Source organism: Micromys minutus (genome assembly GCF_963924665.1).
Source record: "Micromys minutus genome assembly, chromosome: 2".
Taxonomy (NCBI): domain Eukaryota; kingdom Metazoa; phylum Chordata; class Mammalia; order Rodentia; family Muridae; genus Micromys; species Micromys minutus.
Genome location: NC_137971.1, coordinates 104,209,336 through 104,231,426, shown reverse-complemented (window position 1 = coordinate 104,231,426; position 22,091 = coordinate 104,209,336). Strand labels below are relative to the sequence as shown.

The 22,091-nt window shown below is 44.9% G+C and overlaps 1 protein-coding gene across 2 annotated transcripts; it reads right to left on the bottom strand.

Moving 5' to 3' along the window:
- Window positions 1-3,585: 3,585 nt before the first annotated feature.
- PRSS23 (serine protease 23) lies at window positions 3,586-21,421 on the bottom strand. Of its 2 annotated transcripts, XM_080913615.1 has the most exons (3): window positions 21,346-21,421; window positions 20,731-20,857; window positions 3,586-5,752 (listed from the first exon to the last, which is right to left on the bottom strand). In XM_080913615.1, the coding sequence occupies exon 3, from the start codon at window positions 5,739-5,741 to the stop codon at window positions 4,596-4,598; it is 1,146 nt and encodes a 381-aa protein (XP_080769741.1). In that variant the 5' UTR covers window positions 5,742-5,752; window positions 20,731-20,857; window positions 21,346-21,421; the 3' UTR covers window positions 3,586-4,595. The 2 variants fall into 2 exon arrangements, with proteins under 2 accessions (XP_080769741.1, XP_080769740.1); XM_080913614.1 differs by lacking the exons at window positions 20,731-20,857; window positions 21,346-21,421 and adding an exon at window positions 12,224-12,340.
- Between the last annotated feature and the right edge of the window lie 670 nt (window positions 21,422-22,091).

The window sequence follows — 22,091 nt, the reverse complement described above, 5'->3', positions numbered from 1 at the left end:
AGGGCAATGGGAAACTTCTAAATGCTTACAAATTGGAAAGAAAGTTAATAAATGGTACACATAACGTGACCAGGGAGTAAAGAAAATCTGAGCACACTTGGCTAGTGTATATACAGACAGACTCACAAATAGTTCGCCGTGTTACTAAATGCTGGCTGTTTGGTAAAGATATACTGAAAGGAACCTGATTACACATGTTAATGCCCAGATTTATAGATTCAAGTGTGATCACAATGTTTTATTCTTTTCCACAACTCTTATGAAAAATTAGATTTTTCAAGTCACATTCCCTTTTTTCCCCCAATAAGTCTTGAAGACATTTTACTCTATTTAAGAAATCCAAAAGAACAGAGCATGGGAAATTAGAGACTTTATAAAACAGAAGAAAAGTCACAACTAAGGTGATTAATAAAGAATGATTCTTCCTGTCACTATACTGCAGTTGACCAACAAACGTCTTTCTTACAGTGGGAAAGCAAAATGAAATACTTTTGTGGAATTTCCTATCTTTGTGTTTGAGTGCTCTGGCAATTTTCTGGGAGTAGTAAAGCATGTCATTTTAAAAGGAAAATGTTCTGTGTCCCAGAATGGCTTATCCACAGAGGAATTAGTCACACTTGGGTCACACTGGTTTGCCAAACATGGCAATTTTTCCCCCATCGGGGAACTGGATCTAGAATCAGTTTTAATAAATCCAAGAAAGGAAATGCACCAGTGAAGCTGGACACTAACTGGGAGATTTGTTAGAGAATATGGGACATACTCAGCTGGTTTAACTCACAAAGAGGTGATTACATTTCACTGATGTCAAGATATTTCTGTAGAGTGAGTCCTGAGCCCGTGGAAACGGGGCCAGTGTCTTTACTACAGTGGTGCACAAGCATCTTGAACACTCAGATGTGCAACATTCTCTCTGAAGTTCTGGGATGACCATGGGGGTGGGACTGGTGCCTGCTGTGGAATATTTGCTGGAGAAGTAATTAAATAACTGGAGATATGGAAAGGGGCAAGCTAAGGGGAGGAGAGCTTGGCCAATGACCAAAGATAAAAAACACAGTTGTGTTCAGTAGAGCTTGGCTGGAAGCCAGACTGTATGAGTCTAGAAAGCAATGGAGAAGAAACTTGGTCAATATATTGGATATATTGGGTTTCTAGTGACACAGTTCTAGTCAAGGGGAAACATAATGGGATCAGGTCTTTGCTTCGGAAATGTCTGAGGCAGTCAAGACAAGCGGAGAGGCTCACACTATCTAGAGGCTGCCTCCATCAATTTTAAAGGAGCAAACGGAATGGCACTAGTGGTAAGGAGCTGCATAGGGGACACGCAGCACAGACCACTGAGCGACCAACCACCCTGATTACGTGTGATATGTGCTGATGGAGCAGACACCGGATTGCTGCACAAGTCACGACAAAGATCTGTTTTCTCACGGAGCGATTCTTATGCTGGGCCACAGGACAGGAGGGGCAGATAGAACAGAATTCAACACTTGCTCTTACTCTAGCAGGGAAGACAGATGTAATTGACAGTGACAGAGCAACACTTGCTAGGACAAGACAGGACAGGGTACGATATACACATAAGACAGGGTATAGGGTAGGTGGGAGAGGATAAGAAAGTGTAAGTCTCAGTGGAGAAATTACCTATTTCAGATTGGTCTGAGGGTGTGTCTGCAGTTGTCTTGATCATGAATGTGGAGGGCCCAGCCCACTAAGGGCAGCACTGCCCCAATGCAGTCTTGAGCTATATAAGAAAGTCAGCAAAACAAGAGCCTCTGAAAAAGCCAGAAGGCAGTGTTTCCATGCTTTCTGCAGCACCTTCTTGGCTATGCACTAGTTCCCTGTTGGAGGTAGTGTGTGTGGAATGACAAGCCTTCCTGCCTTCAGGTTCCTGCCTCAAGTTCCTGCCCTGACTTCCCTCAGCGATGGATGAGAACTTTGCTGTGTAAGCTGAATAAATCCGTTCTTCCCCCAAGCTGCAGCTGGATAAAGTGTTTTGGCACCAGAATTAAACTAGAACAATGACCAAACATGCTAGTTTGCTAGGGCGTGGAAAATGTGCCTCAGCATCATTGTAATATATCATCTCTCGGCCAGCCTTATTCTGGATGATAAAGGAACATCTCATGAGCAACCATACTTTGACAGAGATCACTTCAAAGCATTGTTGAAACGGCTCATGACAAGAATGAAGGAAAAGAGCAGATGCGAGCAGTAGCATATACCAGGTAAATGAATCGAATCTAGTGCAGAGGTTGGCTGCTGGCATCCTTGGCCCCGGGTCCTCGTGAGTCCTGGATGAGGAGGTGCCGAGGGCAGCAGTCTGCGTGCCTGTGTGCACATCATTAGTTTGCACTCCATCATCCTAACGCATTCTGGGTTGAAAGTCTTATAAGGGTTCGGAAAGATCACCAGGGAAGTATGTGGCTCAGGGGCCTTTTCCAAGGAGCAGGCGGTCAAAGCTTCATAAAGGACAGGGACATAGGAGTGTGGTCTCAACATGCTGACATCCCACACAGGCCAGGCAGGAGTCATACACAGCGGGACACTTAGTGGTACGCATTCTGTTTCTCCTGAGTGTTGTTTCTACGGCTTTTCACACTAGTTTCTCCTGAGTGTTGTTTCTACGGCTTTTCACACTAGTTTCTCTTGAGTGTGTGAGTGTGTGTGTGTCTATGTGTGTGAGTGTGGCTGTGGGTGTGAGTGTGTGAGTGTCTGTGTGTGTGAGTGTCTGTGTGTGTGAGTGTGTGTGTGTGAGTGTGTGGGTGTGAGTGTGTATGTGTGAGTGTGTGTGTGAGTGTCTATGTGAGTGAGTGTGTGTGTGGGGGTGTCTGTGTGTGTGAGTGTCTGTGTGTGTGAGTGTGTGTGTGTGTGTGTGAGTGTGTGTGAGTGTCTGTTTGTGAGTGTGTATATGTGAGTGTGTGTGTGTGTGAGTGTCTATGTGTGTGTGTGGGGGTGTCTGTGTGTGTGAGTGTCTGTGTGTGTGTGAGTGTGTGTGTGTGTTGTCAGAGAAGGACAGCCAATGCTCTGCTCCATCATTCTCTGCCTTGCTCCTCTGCAGCAAAGTCTCTCTGAACAGCACGGACCATCGATCCTAGCTCTGTTCTTGACAGTGCGGGGATTACGTGGTGTGTGTCTGTTCCGTTTTTTATGGGAATTCTGTGGAATTGAATCTCCATCCATACACTTCTCAGCAAACATTCTTAACTACTTAGTCACCCCCAGCCCTCTGAGTTTTAAATTACATTTGTTTATTTATAGGGAATGTGCTGATGCACCACCGTGCATCTGTGGAGGTCGGAGGTCAACTTGTGGGAGTCAGTTCTCTTCCACGTGTGGGTCCCAGGCACGGAACCTAGGCTGTCAGGCTTGGCAGCAAACACCCCTGCCAGCCGGGCCATCTCACTCACCGTGTTCAGCTGTTTGTCTGACTGCTGTGTGGTTATATGGGCCTATAGCCCTGAAATTCCAGCCAGAGACCACCTCCCTCCCCGAAGCTGGGAAAATAAAGCCATACTGGTTTTTTTTAGAGCAACTTCTAAACATTTTTTTTTAATATAAAATAAGTACAGTGAGGGAAAAGTTTACAAACTACACAAATATAAAGTTCTGTGGAAACATTGAAAAACTAGGCAGAATAGCTCAGGATTAGGCTGTGTGGTGATGCGGCATCTGTGGGGCACTGCATCCATTGTTGTCTGGAATTTAATTCATTTTAAATTACTCATCCAAATGATAAACAGTGAGATGTGCCTCACTGAGGGAAGAAAATCCAGAATTGTTTTTCCTGTAGCCACAACTGCTAGCGGGGAAGCAGTCAGCCTGTCCTAATTAGGCTCCACCTAGTGTCCTTTGAGAAACTTAGCTTCAGATATGCAGATAAAGTCTTGCTAAGAGCAGGGTTTGGGATAAATGATCTTGCCGACTCTGGTGTGATAGCAAGGTTTGCACAACTGTATACAGACTTTCTACAAAGCAGAACAGCAGTTTTCAGAAGAGAAAGTTTTATTTTCAAAACTAAAAGCAGCGTGGGAACTCTGTGCACAGTAAGACAGTTTGGTATGTGTATCAATATAGCCAATAAATTATTGTTTCTCTTTAATGACTTCTATGTAAATGTTTGGATTGGAAACATTATAATTGCCTATTGAAGGCTTTGCTATCATCATTTGGAAGCATCATAAACACACATTACAAAAATATCAATATATGACTCTCAGAAGAAAACATACACATACAAACATAAGATTTCATGTTCCCTGCATGCCACATATGTGATATAAACCTTTGAAGCATGTTTGGATAAGACAAAAATCAGAGTTCTCCAAAAACTGGACGTTTAACTTACTTGCCAAATATTCCCTCTTACCCCAAACATCAATATTTTAGAGTCTTTATGCAAAAGTATGCTTGAAGACCGCTTAAATGCGTAAGGCACACAGCAGTGTCCAAAGGACACATCCGACAGTTTTGCTATTGGAAGAATATTAGGTAAAAGATACTATGTGACACACACCACAGGAGTCGATGATAAAAAGCTGGCCTCTCCTACAATTAGTGCAAAACAACCATCGGTGCTGGCAAGAAGACGTATGTCACCCCTCCCTGCAATCCAGGTAGTTTCCTTTAATCCAATAGCAAATCTGCGCGTATTTAAGAGGTGTGATTCTCACTGCCACATTAAAATCCTGTGGCGATCCATTCATGTCCACCCACTGGTGCCCCGAAAAGATGCCAATAATTTTTCTTTCCCATTTCTGCTGTGGTCTTTTCCACATCCTCACGTAGACCCCCGAACCACTGGCCCCGGGCTGGGCATCGCACTGCTGATAAAGAAGGTCATAGGTCTCATCTTTGACGTCACAGAAGCGGTACACCAAATTTCCGGGCCGGTCGTTGTCGTAACCGGAGAAGTGGATCCTGCCCCCCGGAAGCTGCTTCGCTGGAGGACTCACACCAATCTTCATGAACTTTCTTTTGTGGGGTTTCTTGAGTTCCAGAAGCGCGTAGTCATAATCCATGCCAATGTCGTTGGCATTGCCTTTGATCCACCCCTTGGGCACATGGGTGCGTTTCACGCGGATCCACTGAAATTTCATCTTATCTGGCATGGCTGAGCTTGAGCTGTTGTCCCCTCTGGCACCATCTTTATACTTGGGCTTCAGGAAGCCCACTCGGAGCTTCTGGGTCCCTTTCACATAGGTTTTCCCATCGTGTATGCAGTGGGCGGCAGTGAGGACATGCTTCTCTGCCACCAGTGTGCCGGTGCAGCCAGTAGACAACTTCACCGATGTTGAGAAAGGATAGTTGAGGAGGAAGTCCTTCCCGAAAATGCTGAACCTGCCATCGTAGCCATAAATCTGCCTCTTCCTGCGAGATTTCCCTGTGGCCTCCGAGTCTCTCCTCTGTACCCTGTCTTCACCACTGCTGAGGACGTAGATGCCCACCTGAGTCTCTGTGCGGCTGCCGTTGGCATAAAGGGTTTCATAGGAAAGGTACTGCTTGGCCTCTTCGTAGGTGGGCAGTGGTGCTCCCTTGTGACACTGGGGTCCACATGAGGAGGACACCTCCAATTTCGCTTTGGCGTCAAAGTCTGGTTTAGCTAAGCTGAGGGTGGACTGAGGCAAGACCACAGGGAGGCGGTAAGCCGGCCATGTGGGTTTCCACAGAGCGTTGTAGGGTCTCACCTGCACGAACACACAGAGGAGGAGAAGGATGAGGAGCCCTGGGATTCCAGCCATGCTGAGTGCTACTGTAGGAACAAAGACAAGAAGTCAGGAGGACAAAAGCTATATCGTTCATTAACTGCAGCCTGCCAACGCTCGGCGGCATGTTGGTCAGTTTCTAAGAACATTCCTCAGGTGCCCGGGGAGAGAATTCCTCAGGCAATGGTCTCACTTACATGCAAGGACTTGCTTGACCTTGGGATCATTCCTACACCTCAAATGCAGCTGTCTTTTCCCCCTTCATGTTTAAGAAGTAAAAACCATGGGACATTGCAGTCACATCTAGAAAAGCCACACTGTGAACACCTGCCAGCTTACATTCTGATGAGATTGGGAATGATTTATCCACTTGATTATATAAACCTTATCCTCTCTTGTCTAGCTACCCACCCACCCCTGGCCCTTTTCCTTCTTTCTATCTTATTCTATTATAATAAGTTCTTACATAACTTTCTGGGCAGCCTGCTCATTTGAACAGTAAGTCTAAATCAGACACTTTACTGGGTGCAAAGGCATCTGGGAGGGTGGAGTCATTCCTGGTCATCCAATGACTAGATGTCTTGTCATTCCTACACGATGTTCGCATGTATTGGAAGATGACATGAGAATTTTGCAGATTTTTGCTTTGAATTTGGAAGAAATATGTTAGGCATCTTTGGTCCAACCTTCAGTAACATGGGCACATTTCACCTCAATACATTGACCTTTTATATTTTAGGACATGGCTGAAACAGCTGTTGGGTCCTGAATAACCATCTTTACACTTACATGTGAATAAATATTTGTGGACATTTGAATTATGCTGTAAAACAAAGGAATCATTGTCAAAGATATGAAGCTTTAAGCACTGAATCTACTAACTTTACGACTATTACTCTTGGTTATTTATTCAGGTGTCTGAATCTGTGTTTTCACCTTGTCTCATGACTTCACCTTGGACCTATACTAAGATTTAAAAGAGTCATGTGATGGATGCTTACGTTGCTGAGAGAATAAATTAATATTGTGATTCAGGAAATACGTTTCTTGAATGATGCATGGTGACTTACAGTGACAGATATGCCTAGGTGGTGTGTGTTCCACTGAAGGGAGCTGTGAAGTTGAAAGGGCATCAGATACACGAGGAGACAAAGAAGATGCTTAGAAGAAACAACATGCAAGCATGGGGTTGGGCCACAGTGAGAGTCAGCTCAGGAGGGTGGACAGATATGGTAGAGGTAACAACCCTGTGGTGAAGCACTGTGTGTACTAAATGCAAGAGCACAAATCGTATCCCAAAAGATGTATTTAGAGCCCCGACCAATCATCCCCGGAGAAAAGCAATTACAAAGAGGGTTGGAAGTGCTTTCATCATTGCTTAAGCATCAGTGGTTCTGATGGGTTCCGAATCTGGTTCAGCTGACTCAGTGAGTAGGGTAATTCATTTACAACCAGGCAGCCCAGAGTGGAATGAGGGGGGGTATTTCTCGAGTCCAGCTAAGGGAACAAAGCCTGAACAAGAGGAAACAGTGGTTTCCTTATTTTTACTTCTTCCTCTTGTAAGGTACAGATATACTGGCAACTTCTGGGTACCTTGTGCTTGCCCGACATAAGGCAGAACACTCTATTGATCTGACCTAACGTACTTGAGTGAGCCAAGCCACATTCCTAATATCCACACACTAAAATGTATGTTCCATGCCCTCTGCTCTCTCCTTTACCCCACTGCCTTGAGCTTCTGCTTCTACTTCTAATAGGAATAGAGAAATAAAGAAGTAAGATCCTTAAAAAATTCCTTCTCAGTATTTCCTAAGTCCTCACAATTCTACTTCTCTCCATCCTTCTAAATAAAAGATCTTGGGTATTTGGGGGAATATTTGGATATTTGGGAGTGGAAAAATGTTAATCTGTTTTCTTACATTTGTGAAATCATGGAGTAAAGGGATATGTGCACGTGCATATTTGTACGTGATTGTTGGGGACAATAACTCATGCTTCGAAGTGAGCAGGAAAGGTATCCTGATACCTATGGAGTGCAGCCTGTGATGGCGAGTTAAACCACGTGGTGATGATAGCGCTTTGGGGCATCTGTGGAGCATGGTCTCAGCCTGACTGTATCAGTCACTGGCTGAGGACCCAGCTCGTAAGCCCATCTTTGCGTGCACAGCCTTTGCTCTGTGGTCACCTGCTTTGACCATCCACGCCACTCACACCAGAATCCCCATCAAATGGGTCTGCTAAAGAAATCAGGCGTTTCCCTCTAAGACAGCAACATAGCCAAGTATCCTCTCTTTGCTTGACTCATGCAGAAAAGGTTAATTCTGTTACACACAAGAACCAGGTTTTACTCCATCTTGTCTTAAGGAGACACAGAACCAGAGGCCCAAGCCGTCAAGTGTCTCTTCTCCAAACCTGTGTGGGGGAGAGTGTGACATGAGGTAGGATTATGCAACAGTTATTGTGAGACACATAATGCTTTCAGTAGTCAAGAAACACAGTGGTAAGATTTGCTAAGATCAATGTGGAACGATGAATTCCAAATCTGAAACAAGCACATAATTGAATAGAGTCTGATTTATCAACTGGAGCAAACTTGCCCTGCGATCTATAGCTTTATCCATCTATTTAAAAATGAAACAGTTTGCTGACAAGGGTGTCAGGAAAGAGAATGTCAGGAAAACTCTAAAACCATGGCAAACATATTTTTAAAAATCCAACTAGGAACTTTGCTTTAATGAATTAATCCTCCTCTCAGGCAAAATTAAACCCTCTTTCCAAATGCTCTGCCTGACAGCAAATCTCTATTTATTTAAAGAATACTTTCTAAGGTCCCAAAGTACACCTCATTTCACAAGTACCCACATGCCACTCCCCCCCCCCCCCTTAGCCTGTGTTTAAAAAAGAAGTAAAGTTTTTAGAAACCAGTCAAGTGAGCAGTACCGCATGGATGGATACCCAGTTTTTCTTGGATTGTGGGTGCTAGGTAGTCAGTCAGCTTGGCTCTTGTCCTGATATCCTCTCAGTACAGACGGTCAAATTTATTCCTTGGTGAAATGGTCGGTGACTAGATGCCAAGAACTTTGGAGATCACTTACAAATGAAAGAGTGCTAAAGGGTCTACTAAATGATAGGCCATTACCAATTCAGATTGCTAACAATTACATTCTGATCACATAGCCAGGAGTCAGGGAGATGCTGGCCGTCTGCGGGAAAGACTCTTATCCTTTGAAGGAAAAGCACAGCTTCTTTTGCGTTAGACCAAGTTTGGGGTACTGTGGAAGCACCACTTTCTCTTAGCTGCAAACAAGGCTTATACGTTCCCAGTGGTGTTGAGCTGTATTCATTGATGTTATAAGACAATCTTCATTCTATGTTTTCTTTAAAGTTTCTATAAGCCTCTGAAAGTTAAAACTTTAATCCAAACATAGAAAGGGATAGAGACTTTAAGAAACTAGTACAGATCATTTTCCCAAATTGATTGGGAATATCTGGTGAGCAATTGAGACACAAAGCTAAGTGTCAAGTCCTCGTGTGGCCTTAAACTGGCATCTGCCTATTAAAGTTATAGTCATCCAGAGTAATTTGCTGTCATCCTATTTAAAGTGCTCTATGTGTAGACATTCAGGGATGTAAACAGACATAACATACACAATTTTAATCTCTTGGCTAGAAACATGAAACATGTGCTGCTTCATTGTAAATTCTCTAACAGTTAAAAGTGGATCATCCTGCTCTTGGAGAGCTGTTGGGAAAACCAATGTCTTTGTAAAGGAATGAAGGTTTCCAAACCTTATCTTCCTTACAGCTAAATCTGGATGAAAAAAAAAAAGTTAGTTCCATCACATTCCTTTTCTAGGAATGAACCTCTGCAGGATACAGGTTCCTCATACACATAAATTATCTTCTAAGCTTTCCAACTAAATTCATAAATGCTTTTATGAGTTACTTTACCTAATGGAAAAGCAAGGTGAGCAGCTATTTTTTTTATCATGCTTAGTAATACAGAAACCGCATTTCTTTTCTAGCTCTGACTCACAAGACTACACACTCCCTGCCCAGGTTGCAAATATTAGCCACTGTCTAGCTATGTGATGTATCAAAATATTTATACTTTATAAATGTACTTCATAAGCCCAACAATAGTTTTATAGTAGAGGGAATTTGCACATTATCAGATGTGTCAATGACCATAATCTTTCTAGGGACTGAGGACTGGAGTCCTGAGATCGTCCTGTGGTTCTCTCCAGGGAAGTCTTCAAAACCGCACTAACTTTGTTCTCCTGAAGGGGAGCAATGTTTGAGAGAATGATTTAACTCCTGTAAGCAAGCAACAGCTACAAGGAAATGTGTAATTTTTCAGGACCTGTTCTCTATTATACAAGGTATGGTTTCCTGCGACCACAGTAAAAGGTAAGAAAGTACAGGAAGGTGCTCATTCTAGACACCAGGTGGAAGGGTGACAAAGGGTCCTCCCTGAAATCTGTAGCCAGGGATACTGAACAATGAGTCTTTGCTAATTCCCAAAGCAAACGCCTAAAAATGAACAGAGCTCTGTGAATGCACCAAAGCGAGGCCCGCTCTCTTTCTCCAGAGTCACATAACCCATTAAAGCAGGGCAGACCTAATCACACGACAGCTTAAGAATGATGGTCTTGCAGGGAAACTGGAGGCAACCCAAACACGATCTCATGGCCACACAAAACTTAACTTCTCTATCGGGGTTTAGGCAAAATGAGCCATCCCACTAACCCCAAGACAACCTAGCAGCAGAGCGAGAACAGAGTGAATAAAGCTGTCCTGGGTGAGGCCAAGAGAAACGAAATCCCTGGAGTCATTTGGAATTATGCATGAATAATGTCCAGTGTATTTGTTCCTAAAGCGTCCATGGGAGGAATGCTCAGGAGAACCCGAGACTATTAGCCCTGAAAACCTGGGCTGGCAATGTTCTCAGACACACTAATGGGCACTTTGGCACTTCTGCTACAGGCAGAAAAACACACCTACATCTACGTCTTCCTGCAGTCACCAGTGAGACAGAAATGAGACCTATATTAATTGCCTTGGAAGACTGCTTCCTTCCAAGTTCAGAGAAAGCATAACAAATCCCCATTGCCTGTTTATAATAATGGAAAATACAAGTGAAGGGTTTATTCACATGCTTATGGTGTACACATGGGCGCAAACACTCAGAAGAAAATGAATGTAGTGCCTTTTGTAGAATCCGCAGTCCTTTCATTCCACCTCCAATCCGGTTCTAAAAGACTCTAAAAAAAACGTTCATAGTGTAACCCAGGCTAGCCTCAAGTTCACTGGCTTCTCCCAGCCCTCCTTGTTGGGATTCACAGGCATGCACTACAGTTCCTCACTAAAAGACTCCTTGAAAGACAATTAATAGTTCTTATAAATACTCTCCTGCCCGAGTATACTCTTGAGACAATGTCTAACAATATCCCGATTCTAATTTGTAATAGTATCAGCAAGCTTCAGCTATAAATTAAACTCTTCTCACAGAGCCTGATGAGGCAATTTCAGTATTGGCCTATCTGTCTCTAAGTAGTTCGCTAGGATCTCTCAAGTTCACTTTCAAGACCTGGGAGAAGCAATTTTTATTCTAACTGGGGTACCGAATACTCTGGCGCTTTCTGTATGCCACGGGCTGTTTCTAAATTCTCATGGATTCTAAATTCCCAATGGAAAATAAAACAAACGGGATTTTAATCAGAGCCGTTTCTCAAGAGATGCTTTGAGGGAAGTCGGAGCCCCATTTTAGGAGCTCCATCTAAATAAGTCTTTCTCTCTTAAAAGCTCTGGGGCATGCGTGTGTGTGTGTGTGTGTGTGTGTGTGTGTGTGTGTGTGTGTGTGTGTAGTCTTTTCTTTCAGCGTTAACAATTTGTGATAAATGGCTACAGGCTGAATTAATATTTGCTTCCAACAACTGTTGATAGCCCAGGCAGCATTTTCTAGGTTTAGCACACAGCGCGAAGTCAGGGCCAGTTCCCAACCTGTGTTTGCTGACTTTTGCTTGCTTGTTAAGGTGTGTTCATAATCACGTGACAGGTTAAAAATTAATGTTCAGAGTGTGAAGGAGTCAGATACAGTAGGCACAAAACTCAAGGAAAACAAATGGTAGCGGTTAAGATGTATGTGATCTTGGGGGAGAGCTTACCCTGACCACTCCAGGGACAGCTTGCCAGACCCAGCTCCACTTGACCCTACACAGCACCCTGCTCCCAAGACAGCACTTTTCCCCATCCACTTTATGAGTGACGAAGTGACATGGGGTGAATCCAAATGCCCCACAGAGCGCGTGTCCTGGGAGGGAGGCTCTTTCAGGCTCTCGTCCCAAGCCCAGAGTCTGTGCAGGAGACCTCTGCGAACTCTCCGGTGCCCCCCCCCACCCCACCCCGCAGTCCTCAGCCACCCCACCCCGCGCGCACCCGACCCTTTGTCCCGCTCCGGCACACGCCTGGATCCCCCGGACCCAGCCGGAGACGCCGGGTCCCCGCACTGCACTCACCCGCGTGGAGCAGCCCGCCGGGCCGCGGCCGTGCGCTGCTCAGACAGGTGTGGGCGCCCGGAGGACGCGCGCCGCTCCCATGCCGGCTCCGCAGAGGGGCCGAGTGCGAGCCAGCCGTCCTGCAGCGCCCGCCGCCCGGTCCGCCCCCCACCCCCTCCCCTCCTCCTCCCCCGCCCTCCCGCCCCGCCCCCGGCCGCGAGCCTCACGGCCTGCCCGCGTCGCCTCCCTTTCCCCTCGCCGCCTGCCTCCAGCCAGCTTCACCCTGCCATGCCCGGATCCCGTCCCTCCGGCCCCACGCAGGTGGGTCTCCGCTTCAGCAGCAGCTCCGGTGGACCGGTCCCTCCAGTGACTCTTGCACCCTCCGGCTCTCACACCGAATTCTAGGGGTCTGCATTGCCTGGAGTCGGCTAAAGCAGCGCTCCGGCGTGGGCGGTGCCTTTCAGCCTGCACCCCGGGTGCATTGAGCACCCCTAGGCAGTATTGCGAAGTTGAATTCAAACTTGTGAGCGCCTTAAGCGTGCGCAATGTGTGCGCCCTAACTAGTGACGACCGAGCTCCTTCCCACCTTAGCTCTGGCTCAAGAGACTTGTAGAGGACAAACCTGCAGTTTGTAATCCAGAGGCGGACTACTAAACCTGCAGGCCCTAGCATACTGGGTCCCAGAGTACAGCAAGGGATTGAGGACTTGGCAGCTTCCCAGGGCTTGGCTGGTGACGCCCCTGGCCTTTATTGAGGCACCCGGGCACCAGCTGGTGGAGCCACCTCCTAGCTTATGGTGCCTGCTTCCCCAAATCACTGAAGACCTGGAGGTCTTCTCCAAGTCAGCCTGGTGTCCTCACTGTTTAAATAATGCTAGAGCCTTGGTAGTGTCTCCACGCAACCATTTCTGTGAACTAACCGTCCATGCAGGTTTCATGCATTAAAAGGGTGGGACAAGATTTTGCAGAGGTCGGCTTTCCCCCCCTCCTTTTAATCCTAGAGTAGCCTTCCCTTTTCCTGTCAAAGCCTGCCCTCAGAAAAGAAGGGCCTGATATCCTTTTCCACACCAGGATGTTAATGGCATGCCCTGTGAGCTAGTGTTTGCCTTGCCTTTAAATAGGAAAGCCCTGAACACATTGTTGAGTACTGCTTCTCAAACATAAAAGAAACTAGTATTGTTCGCTGTGCTAAAGGCAAACCTTAGATCTCTGCAGTCTTACCTTGTACTTTCTTTTTAAACACTCCATTAATGTGAGTGTGCACAGAAAGCTAGGTAAAAAGTTCAACATTTGAACAACTCAAGAATAAAACTAGAACTGACCAAATGCAAAAATTAACTTGCAGAGCGATTCAATTTAGGTTAATACTTTTTCCTCCTCGGCTATTGGCAGCATGTGGTTACTGACTGCCAGAGGGTTCTCTTCAGTTTTCCACAGAGCTTCCACTCCTTAGACTCCTTTCTCTCAGTCTGTTCCTGTTCTCCCCAGCTCTCTTTCTTGTTAACAGTGAAAGTCGAGTCTCCCCCGCCCCTCTGATCCCCCCCCCAATAGCACACACAGACACAGGAAAACAGATTAATTCTTGGAGTCATGTGGTGGTTTGAATGAGATATTTCCCATAGTCTCTGGCATTTAAAATACTTGGTCCCCAGTTGGTGGTGGTGTTTAGGTAGGCTTGGGAGGTGTGGACTTGCCTCCGGGAGTTCTTCACTGGGGGTGGGCTTTGAGGTTTCAAAGTCTGGCACCATTCCCAGTTCATCTTGTCTGTTTTGTGCTTGAGATTTAAGGTCTGAGCTCCCAGCCTCCTAATCCACCATGTCTTGCCATTATTGTCTCTAACCCTCTCAAACCATAAGCTGAAATAAACTCTTCTTTGAGTTGCCTTGGCCAGGAGGCCTTATCACAGCAATAAAAACATAATGCGGATGCTTATCTCAATGAGCCAGAATAAGCTTATATTGATTCTTTGAAGTCATACAAGTAAAAACAAATTAAATTATGGCTCTCTAAGGGTTTATAGCTCTCAATTGAGCTATATTTATGGACTTGAAACTCTTTATGACTAAACCAACTAAAACCCAATGCAGTTCAAGAGGTCACAGAAATCACAAGAATTACTACCAAAGAAGAACCCAGATAAACCCTCCAGCTTCATTTGCTCTTAATTAAGTTAATAACTACTTACTTTAGAGGCCGCACAGCCATGTGACATGTTGTTAGCTGCCTATCAGCTTTAATGCCGGGCTCTTTTAATGTGTGGGCTAAAATATTGGCTGCTTTACTGTACAGGAATGTGAACACTGAGCCCAAACTGAAGGATGGCTAAGGTGGGATGCAGGACTCTGCTTTTATGCCATGTCTGTCCTTAGTCTTGAGCTCGCCGGCTTCTCACCACTATATAGAAAAAATTGATCACTGAGAACTATTTTATCTGAGGCTGTAATGCAGGGTTAACTTGGCCTATTGCCTGTAGAGTTGATAGTTTACTTTACCCTGCCCTTGTACTTTCCTGCGAGCTCAAGCCTTCTACTTGAGGCATCATGAGGCTCAGATCAAATCCTGGAGGCAGGGCATTCGAGCAAGGTGATGACGCCAGCCACAGCATGGACTAAAGATTCTTGACTTAAGCCTTTTATGTCCTAAGCCCAGTGGTGGTGGCATATACTTTTAATCTTAGCACTCCAGAGCAGTGGCAGGAGGATCTCTGAGTGTGAGGCTAGCCTGGTCTATAAAGTGAGTTCCAGGACAGTCAAGGGCTCCACAGAGAGACCCTATTTCCAAACCACCAACAACAAAACAAAAACAAAAAATCAAGTGTTTTGACTAATGCACAATTTTAAATGTCATCTTCATTCTTTCCCCAGACAAGCTTGGTGCGTTCTCTGTTGAGTGGAGCTGATCAACTCCTTTGTTCTCCCAGTAAGGAGCTTTACCTAGCTACACAGTCAGTGCTCCCATTTCTCTGTCAAAAGCTGCCGCAGCTACATGTGGGTTCGATGCCAGGACCGACTACTTACTAGTGTTGTGCCTTTTGTCCTAACCTTTCTCTGCCTCAGTAGCCTCTTCTTTACAGCCAGGGCTGCTGGGGTTGTTTTAGAGACTGAATAGATAAGTACACAGAAAGTGCTTTAGAATAGTTTTTATGGGGGGGGGGGGGATAATAATCATAAGCTGTGGTTAATCCACTGTGCAAAAAGACAGAGTTTTGAATCCCTCTCTTGCAGCACGACCTCAGCCCATTTTGACACTTATTGCTTATTTTTCTTAACCACTGTAGTTTTCAAAGGTGAGCCACCAGAGAACAAATATTAATTCTATCAATCACAAATAAAAAACAGAAAAAAAAAAGAAAAGAAAAAAAAGAAAAAACAGGGCACAGAAGGGCCTAAGAACACTGCCCTCCCTCAGCCTCTTTCAGGTTACTGTCTTCTCCCTGAACGGCTAATAACAAGAGTTCTCAGCACAGATGCGCCCAGGGCTTACAAGGACTCTGGTTTTAGATGTTTCCTAGGTTTGTTGTGGAAAAACAACTTGGCCCTTAGGTCAGCTATATGATGGCCATACGGACAGCAACATGATGGATTTGTAGCGACCTTTGAAAGAAGTGCGCTGTGTAAACAGCAGGTGTTCCCATGCAGCACATAGATGTCTGCTTTTTCTTTTCTGTACTTGTCCATCTTTCCCCGGGGGGGGGGGATCCCAGCCCCCTCACCGCCTTGTCAAACCTTTTTATGTGCACTGCAGTTGACAAGTTAAAAGTGCGCTTAGGGTGAGGCCTGCAAGGTTACTGCCTGCCCACTCTGTTTAAAATTTCTGGGGTTGGGCGAATGGGCAGGTCATTAAAACCCAAGGACATAAAACAGAATCCGACACAAGGAGAAGGGAAATGCAGCCTGGGTCAAGGGACAAACAGGAGCTAGGAAATGAAGAGAACAATTGCTTCTTATGCAGAGTCTGAAGGCTACCCTCACGCTGTGGGATCTGATCGAAGCTCAAAAGGTAAAGAAAGGCCCTGGCAGCTTGCTCACACTGGCTTACAGCTTTACCATTGTGATACACCCCCAGCTTCTGGGAAAGGTTTTCATATACATCATCTTACTGGGTCTGTAGAAACACACTGCCATATGATGAGGAGAATTTCCACTGTATAGATGAGAAGGGTCCAGGAGCAGAGCTACGACCCGGCTGCAAAGATTATGGGTGTGTTCCTTACATGTGCACATTATGCTTGGTGGTATGGAGTATAGTTTACTGCATGTAATCTTCAAGAAAAACAGAAAAGGGAGAGATATGTCAATCTGCAATATGAACTGCAAAAGAGCACCACACACTGGATAATTCATAATGAAGAGAAACTTATTTGGCTCATGAGTCTAGTGGCTGAGAAATCTAAAATGGAAGTGTCTATGCTAATAAAATAGGTCACTGGGCATCGAGTTGCGATACAAGAATAAACATGACTGGCTCACTTCTATACCAAATGCAACCTCGCAATAAGAACCCCATTCCCTTCATGGTATTAATTTACTTCCTGAGGTATCTATCTTATAATGGTCCCACTAATTATAATTATAATTATACAGGGATTTGACCTACAGCAAGGGACTATGATTTTTTTCCATTTTGCAGGCAGAACACTGAGATTATAGCATGTTCAGTTAGGATCCTGAGCTCTGCTCTGGCAGACAGCATGGCTGAGGCTCTGCTGGCCTGTCTCATACCTTAACTGAGAGTCCGCACTACCCCGAGTCAGCCCCAGCTGTCCTTCCAATTCTCTCTGTCCTCTTAAGAGCACCTGCTACCTTTTTGCAGTTGTGCAGGTGCTGATCAGACTTGTTAAATGGCTTCACATCCGCTGGTGAAATGGAACCAAGGGATAACCAGAAACTAGACCCAACACCATCTCTAACTGTGACACTTAATTTAGGGCTTATTTTATATGAGGTCAAGTTCCATACACAGCTTCAGCAAGTTAGTTTGGAAGTTATCTATCAGATTTCTTCAGAGGGGATTTATTTCCTGGCTAAAGCACTCTACAATGTATATAAATATTAAAATATCACACACTGCCAATAACACGGACAGTGTTTATGCTTGATGCAACATTTACACATAATTTAAATAAACGTTTCCATGTGCCTTCTTACCACTTCAGTGACTTTCACAAAGTGTTATGTGGAGATAGTGGTTTGCTCAGTAGGTGGGCGCGGTCAGCTCTACATAGGGAATGAGAAGAAGGTTAGAATTAGAGATGAGGAAGCAGATGGGGGAGGGGCCTGAAACCTATCTGAGCCATAAAGGAGCTGTGCTCTCAAGTAAAACACCTTGCTTGGTGTTTGCTCGCTGACCTTGCTTTCTCATTCGCAGTCAGAACTCCTGGTGAGGCCTTCATAGAGCCTGAGTCTGTGACATTGGGCGGGATGGGGGAAAGCACAGCATTTATTTGTTAAAATTTTTAGCCCCCCCTCCAGGAAACAGACTTCAGGGCTGGGGATTTCCTATATACTGTGGGCATTCTTCTCAACTGAAAAATTAGAGACATTTCAAAATATGTGTTTCTCATTTTCCTTGGTCAAATTTGAAAAGTCTCCAGAGGCTAGCACTGGGTTTCTCTGGTGTTCCCTAACTTTATAAAGAGTTGAATCATCAAGAACAAAAGAGAAATCAAAGATTTTTTACATTACAAAAAATTCTCTCAAATTAGAAAACTTTTTTTTAGAAAATCTTTTTGTTTTCAACTTCTGGTTATATTTATCCACAGATACTGGAGTCTCCTCTCTTACAAGAAGCTTTTATGTGCTTAAGTATGGCGTCTGGATGCTTGAATTCAGTGTCTTTCATGAGACAGCTTTTCTGTCTGGCAAATTCTGCTCACCCTTCAAGCTCAGACATCAGCTCATCTCCGAAGGCTTCCAAACCCTCGGGCACTGGATGGTTAAGATCACTCTTTGCTCTTAGGAAACTATATGAAAATAGTGTCTTCTGGTGATGTTGAAGTTCAAGTGGCTCAGAGCAGGAAATCCATCTTGTTTTCCTTTGTAGTCTGTAGCTCTCTCTCTACAGCAGAGCCAAGAGCTCCTAGTAAAGGCTCAGTCAATTTGCATTTAAACAGTTGTTAAATAAATTAAAGCATATCATTTTAATTAGCCAAAAGTATTAGATCTAAAAGAATTTGAATGGCTAGCCATGCCGAGCAGGACATAATATATGTGACGTTTTACTGCCTCATTCTAATATTGTTCAATATATACGTAAGTTCATACCCTTGTTCAATTCTGATCACCACTACTTCCTTCCAAGTCATATCTAGGTGATAAATTCAACTTCCTTTTCTTTATGGTTGCGTTCTAAATGCCATTTGTCCATGACTTGGAGACATTCCAATGAACTCTTGAGAATATTTCCAAGGAGGCTCTGAATTTGGGTGCCCCATTCTGTTCTGAAGTGTTCTGCCAGGAATACCCACATAGAATTCTACTGGAAAACATGTATTTTTTTTTAACACCCCTCCCATATTTCTTGTAGGTATTAACAGATTATCTTTGAAAGTAAAGGTCAATCCAATGTGCTTATGAGCGCTCTAAATTCCCTGAGAAGTTCTGAGTAATTAATCTTGCTCAGCTCAACTGTCAGAAGTTACTCAATTGTACTTGTTTGGAGAATTTTTAATGGTTTTCAGTATTATATAATGTCTTATAGGCCAATGCGTTTCTGAAGAACATTTGGGCAACACTGATTGCAAATGCACTTTACTCTGACCTGGAGCCAGCATTTCACCCTCACTGTCCCGCTCATATCTGAAACACGACTCCAACGCTTGTGCCTATGTTCTAATGACTTTGTGAAGGCTTGACACAAGGTCCAGTCTCTAGAAAAATATTGCTCATCATGATTTCCTGCAGTGATCTTCAGCTTTCTCATGGTTTTTAATTTCCTTTCTTATCCTTCGACATTCCCATTTTCCTGCTGTTAAATAATGGGTTTGCATCTAAAATCTGCATCTGTGCTGCACATGATTGTAATCGGGCATGCCAGTCAGGAACTTGCAGGAACACAGTTCATTGTAGATGTGCTCAAATGAAGAGACTCTAACAAAATGCCATCTTCTTACCATCAGGTAAGAAGAGGACTGAGGCGTGAAACTAGAGCCACCCAGAATGCTATGCTTTTATTAGGCTGGGGTTTGGGAGAAGGACAGAATGTCAGGTGGGTATGCTTACCAGTTATAACCAGTTCCTACCTCATAGGGCTATATTGATTAAATTAGCCAACACATTAAAAACATTAACATATTGAACAGTAACTGACTCTCCAGTTTAGCTGCTCTTTGTTCTTGCTGCTTCGGAAACTTCTGTGAACAAGTATTGTCTAACAGCTCACAGAGGGGACCTCATGTCACACTGTCCCCCCTTGTATCCTCAGCACAGCGACAAGTGGCTGATAGCGCAAGGGACAGGGAGACATTTTAAATCGAGTGAACCAGGAATGTCTCGCTGTTTTGTCTGAAGTCTTTAGCCAATGTGACCTCAGCATAGACAGCAGCAAACTGAACGTCTGCCCTGTTTAGACAATCCGAGGCCTCTCAGTTTTTCTTTTGTGTCTGCAGAGGTGAGGATTGACGAGGAGCCAGCTCTCCCTGAGCACCCAGAGCCACGACGGAAAGTAGTGTACCAACTACACTATTAGTCTTTCCTTCGATTCTGTGAACTTTGTGTGTGTGTGTGTGTGTGTGTGTGTACACACGGTATTTGGCTCCTCTGCCCTTCTCTAACCCCTCAGCTGCCTTTCTGCTGTCCTTTACCGAGCACATCCTTCCAACCTCTCTTTCCCTCTTTGGAGTCCTTTCCCTACGTTCAGGGCCAAAAAGCACAACCACTCTCATAATATTTATATGTATATGCTTATATACTATCTAATTCCATACATCTATAAAAAAACACTCAAACCTAGGAGCCAATATGACAGAGAATATGCATTAGCTTTTTGAGTCTGGATCCCTACTCTTAATATAATCATTTCCAGAACCATCAATTTTCCTGAAATTTTTACAATTTCACTTTTTTTCTCCACAGATATATAAAATGTCATTGTTTACATGTGCCACATATTCATTATTAATTCATTATCTGCTGATGGACGTCTGAACTGGTTCCCAGTCTCAGTCATTGTGAACAGACAAGGAACAGACGTGTTGTTAGAGTCTCTGAAGTTAGAGTCGTTCTGGCTTACGCACAGGAGTGGTGTGGCGAGGTCCCATTTTGAAAGTGTGCTGAAGGTGGCCCACCAGAAGCTCACACAGGAGCGTTTCTATCTCCAGAAGCGATGCACTTCTCGCTCAGAGAAGCTGCTTTATCCAAGCCTGGCTCCTGTTGCCCTGGGCCCTTGGATTAGGAAAACTGCAGGAGTGATCAGCAGTGTCATTTGATGGAGAGCCCTGGAAAGCACTGGAAGAGCAGGCTAGTTGACAGGCCCTTCTGGGGATGCTGCCTGGCTCAGGGGGGAACTCCCTCTGGGGAGCCTGGTACTTACCCTAGGAAGGCAGGCAGGCAGGCAGGCAGGCGGTGGGTGGGCGGGACCCTCCTGTAGCTTTGTCCCTGGGCTCTGGGAAGGTGTCAGTTCTGAGGATCCTCTCAGAACGCAGTCAATGAAGGTCACCCTGCCAGAAGATTCTAGTACTGACACCAGCAGCTGCAGGTAGGAAGTTCCTTCAAGGACGGGTGACTTTTTTATCCGGGTTTCCAGTGTACTAAAATTAGTGGGGACATTTATCTCCCAGAATCAGTGAGATCTGGAAGCAGTTACTCATTTTACTGTCCCTGCCCGCCGGGAAATCGACGTAAACCACAACTGCGAACATGTAACTCTATGGTCACTGTGGGCATATACCTAGTGCTTCCCTGGTGGCTTGGATCCTGGCCTCTCTTGCTTTTCCTCTAATAATCAAGCATTTTGTTTCTTTTTTCAAGGCTGGCTGGACCTCTGTGAAAAACTGCGCGTGCTCAGAGGTATCCTCTACAGATAAATAGTAGGCTGCTGAGGTTTTGTGGCTTATGCTGATAATCAAAATGGGCTCTTGAGGGAGGAAGGATTATAGGAGGCAGGGGGGTCACAGACACCACAGGAAAACCCACAGAATCTACTAACCTGGTTGGTAGGAGCGTACAGGGAACTGCCAAGCGGGTGCTGGCCTAGGCTCGCTGTACGTTTTACACTTGTGTAACTTGGTCTTCAGCTGGGACTCCTAACAGTGCGAACGGGTTGTCTCTGCCTCTGTTGCACCTTTGGGAACCTTTCCTCCTGCTTTATAAAAGAGGAGGGGCATAGTCTTAGTGCAACTGGATATACCAGGGCCAGCTGACACTCATGGGAGGCCTGCTCCTTTCTGATGAGAAAGGAGAAATGGATGGAGGGTGGAAAGGGGAGGTGGATGGAGAGATGGAAGAGGAGAGAGGGGACACTGCGGGGTGTGTGTGTGTGTGTGTGTGTGTGTGTGTGTGTGTGTGTGTGTATGACTCTATTAATGTGGTACCATCCTTGGTGATATGATGATTGGTTACTGTTGTACGTAAAAATGAAATTCACTTGGCTTCAGTACAGAAAGGCTGTGGAGTCTAAACTGTGAGCTACATTGACAGCATCACGGTGTATAATGGCTTGTTAGCCAGGTTATCATTCTCTGCAGTTTTAGTTATCCATAGTTCTCTAAAGTCTGCGAATGTTACATGGAAGTCGTTGACACAAGCAATGCACACATGTTAAATTGCTCACTGTTTTGTAATCTGAGGACATCTTGTTCTGGACCATTCCACCATCTCTGGGACATGGATCATTTCTCTGTCCAGTGTGCCCATGCCATGTCCCCAGATCACTTAATGTCAGCTCAATTATCA

Excerpts from the sequence above, each read along its gene's own strand:
- PRSS23 (XM_080913615.1), bottom strand. The coding sequence starts at position 5,741 with ATGGCTGGAATCCCAGGGCTCCTCATCCTTCTCCTCCTCTGTGTGTTC.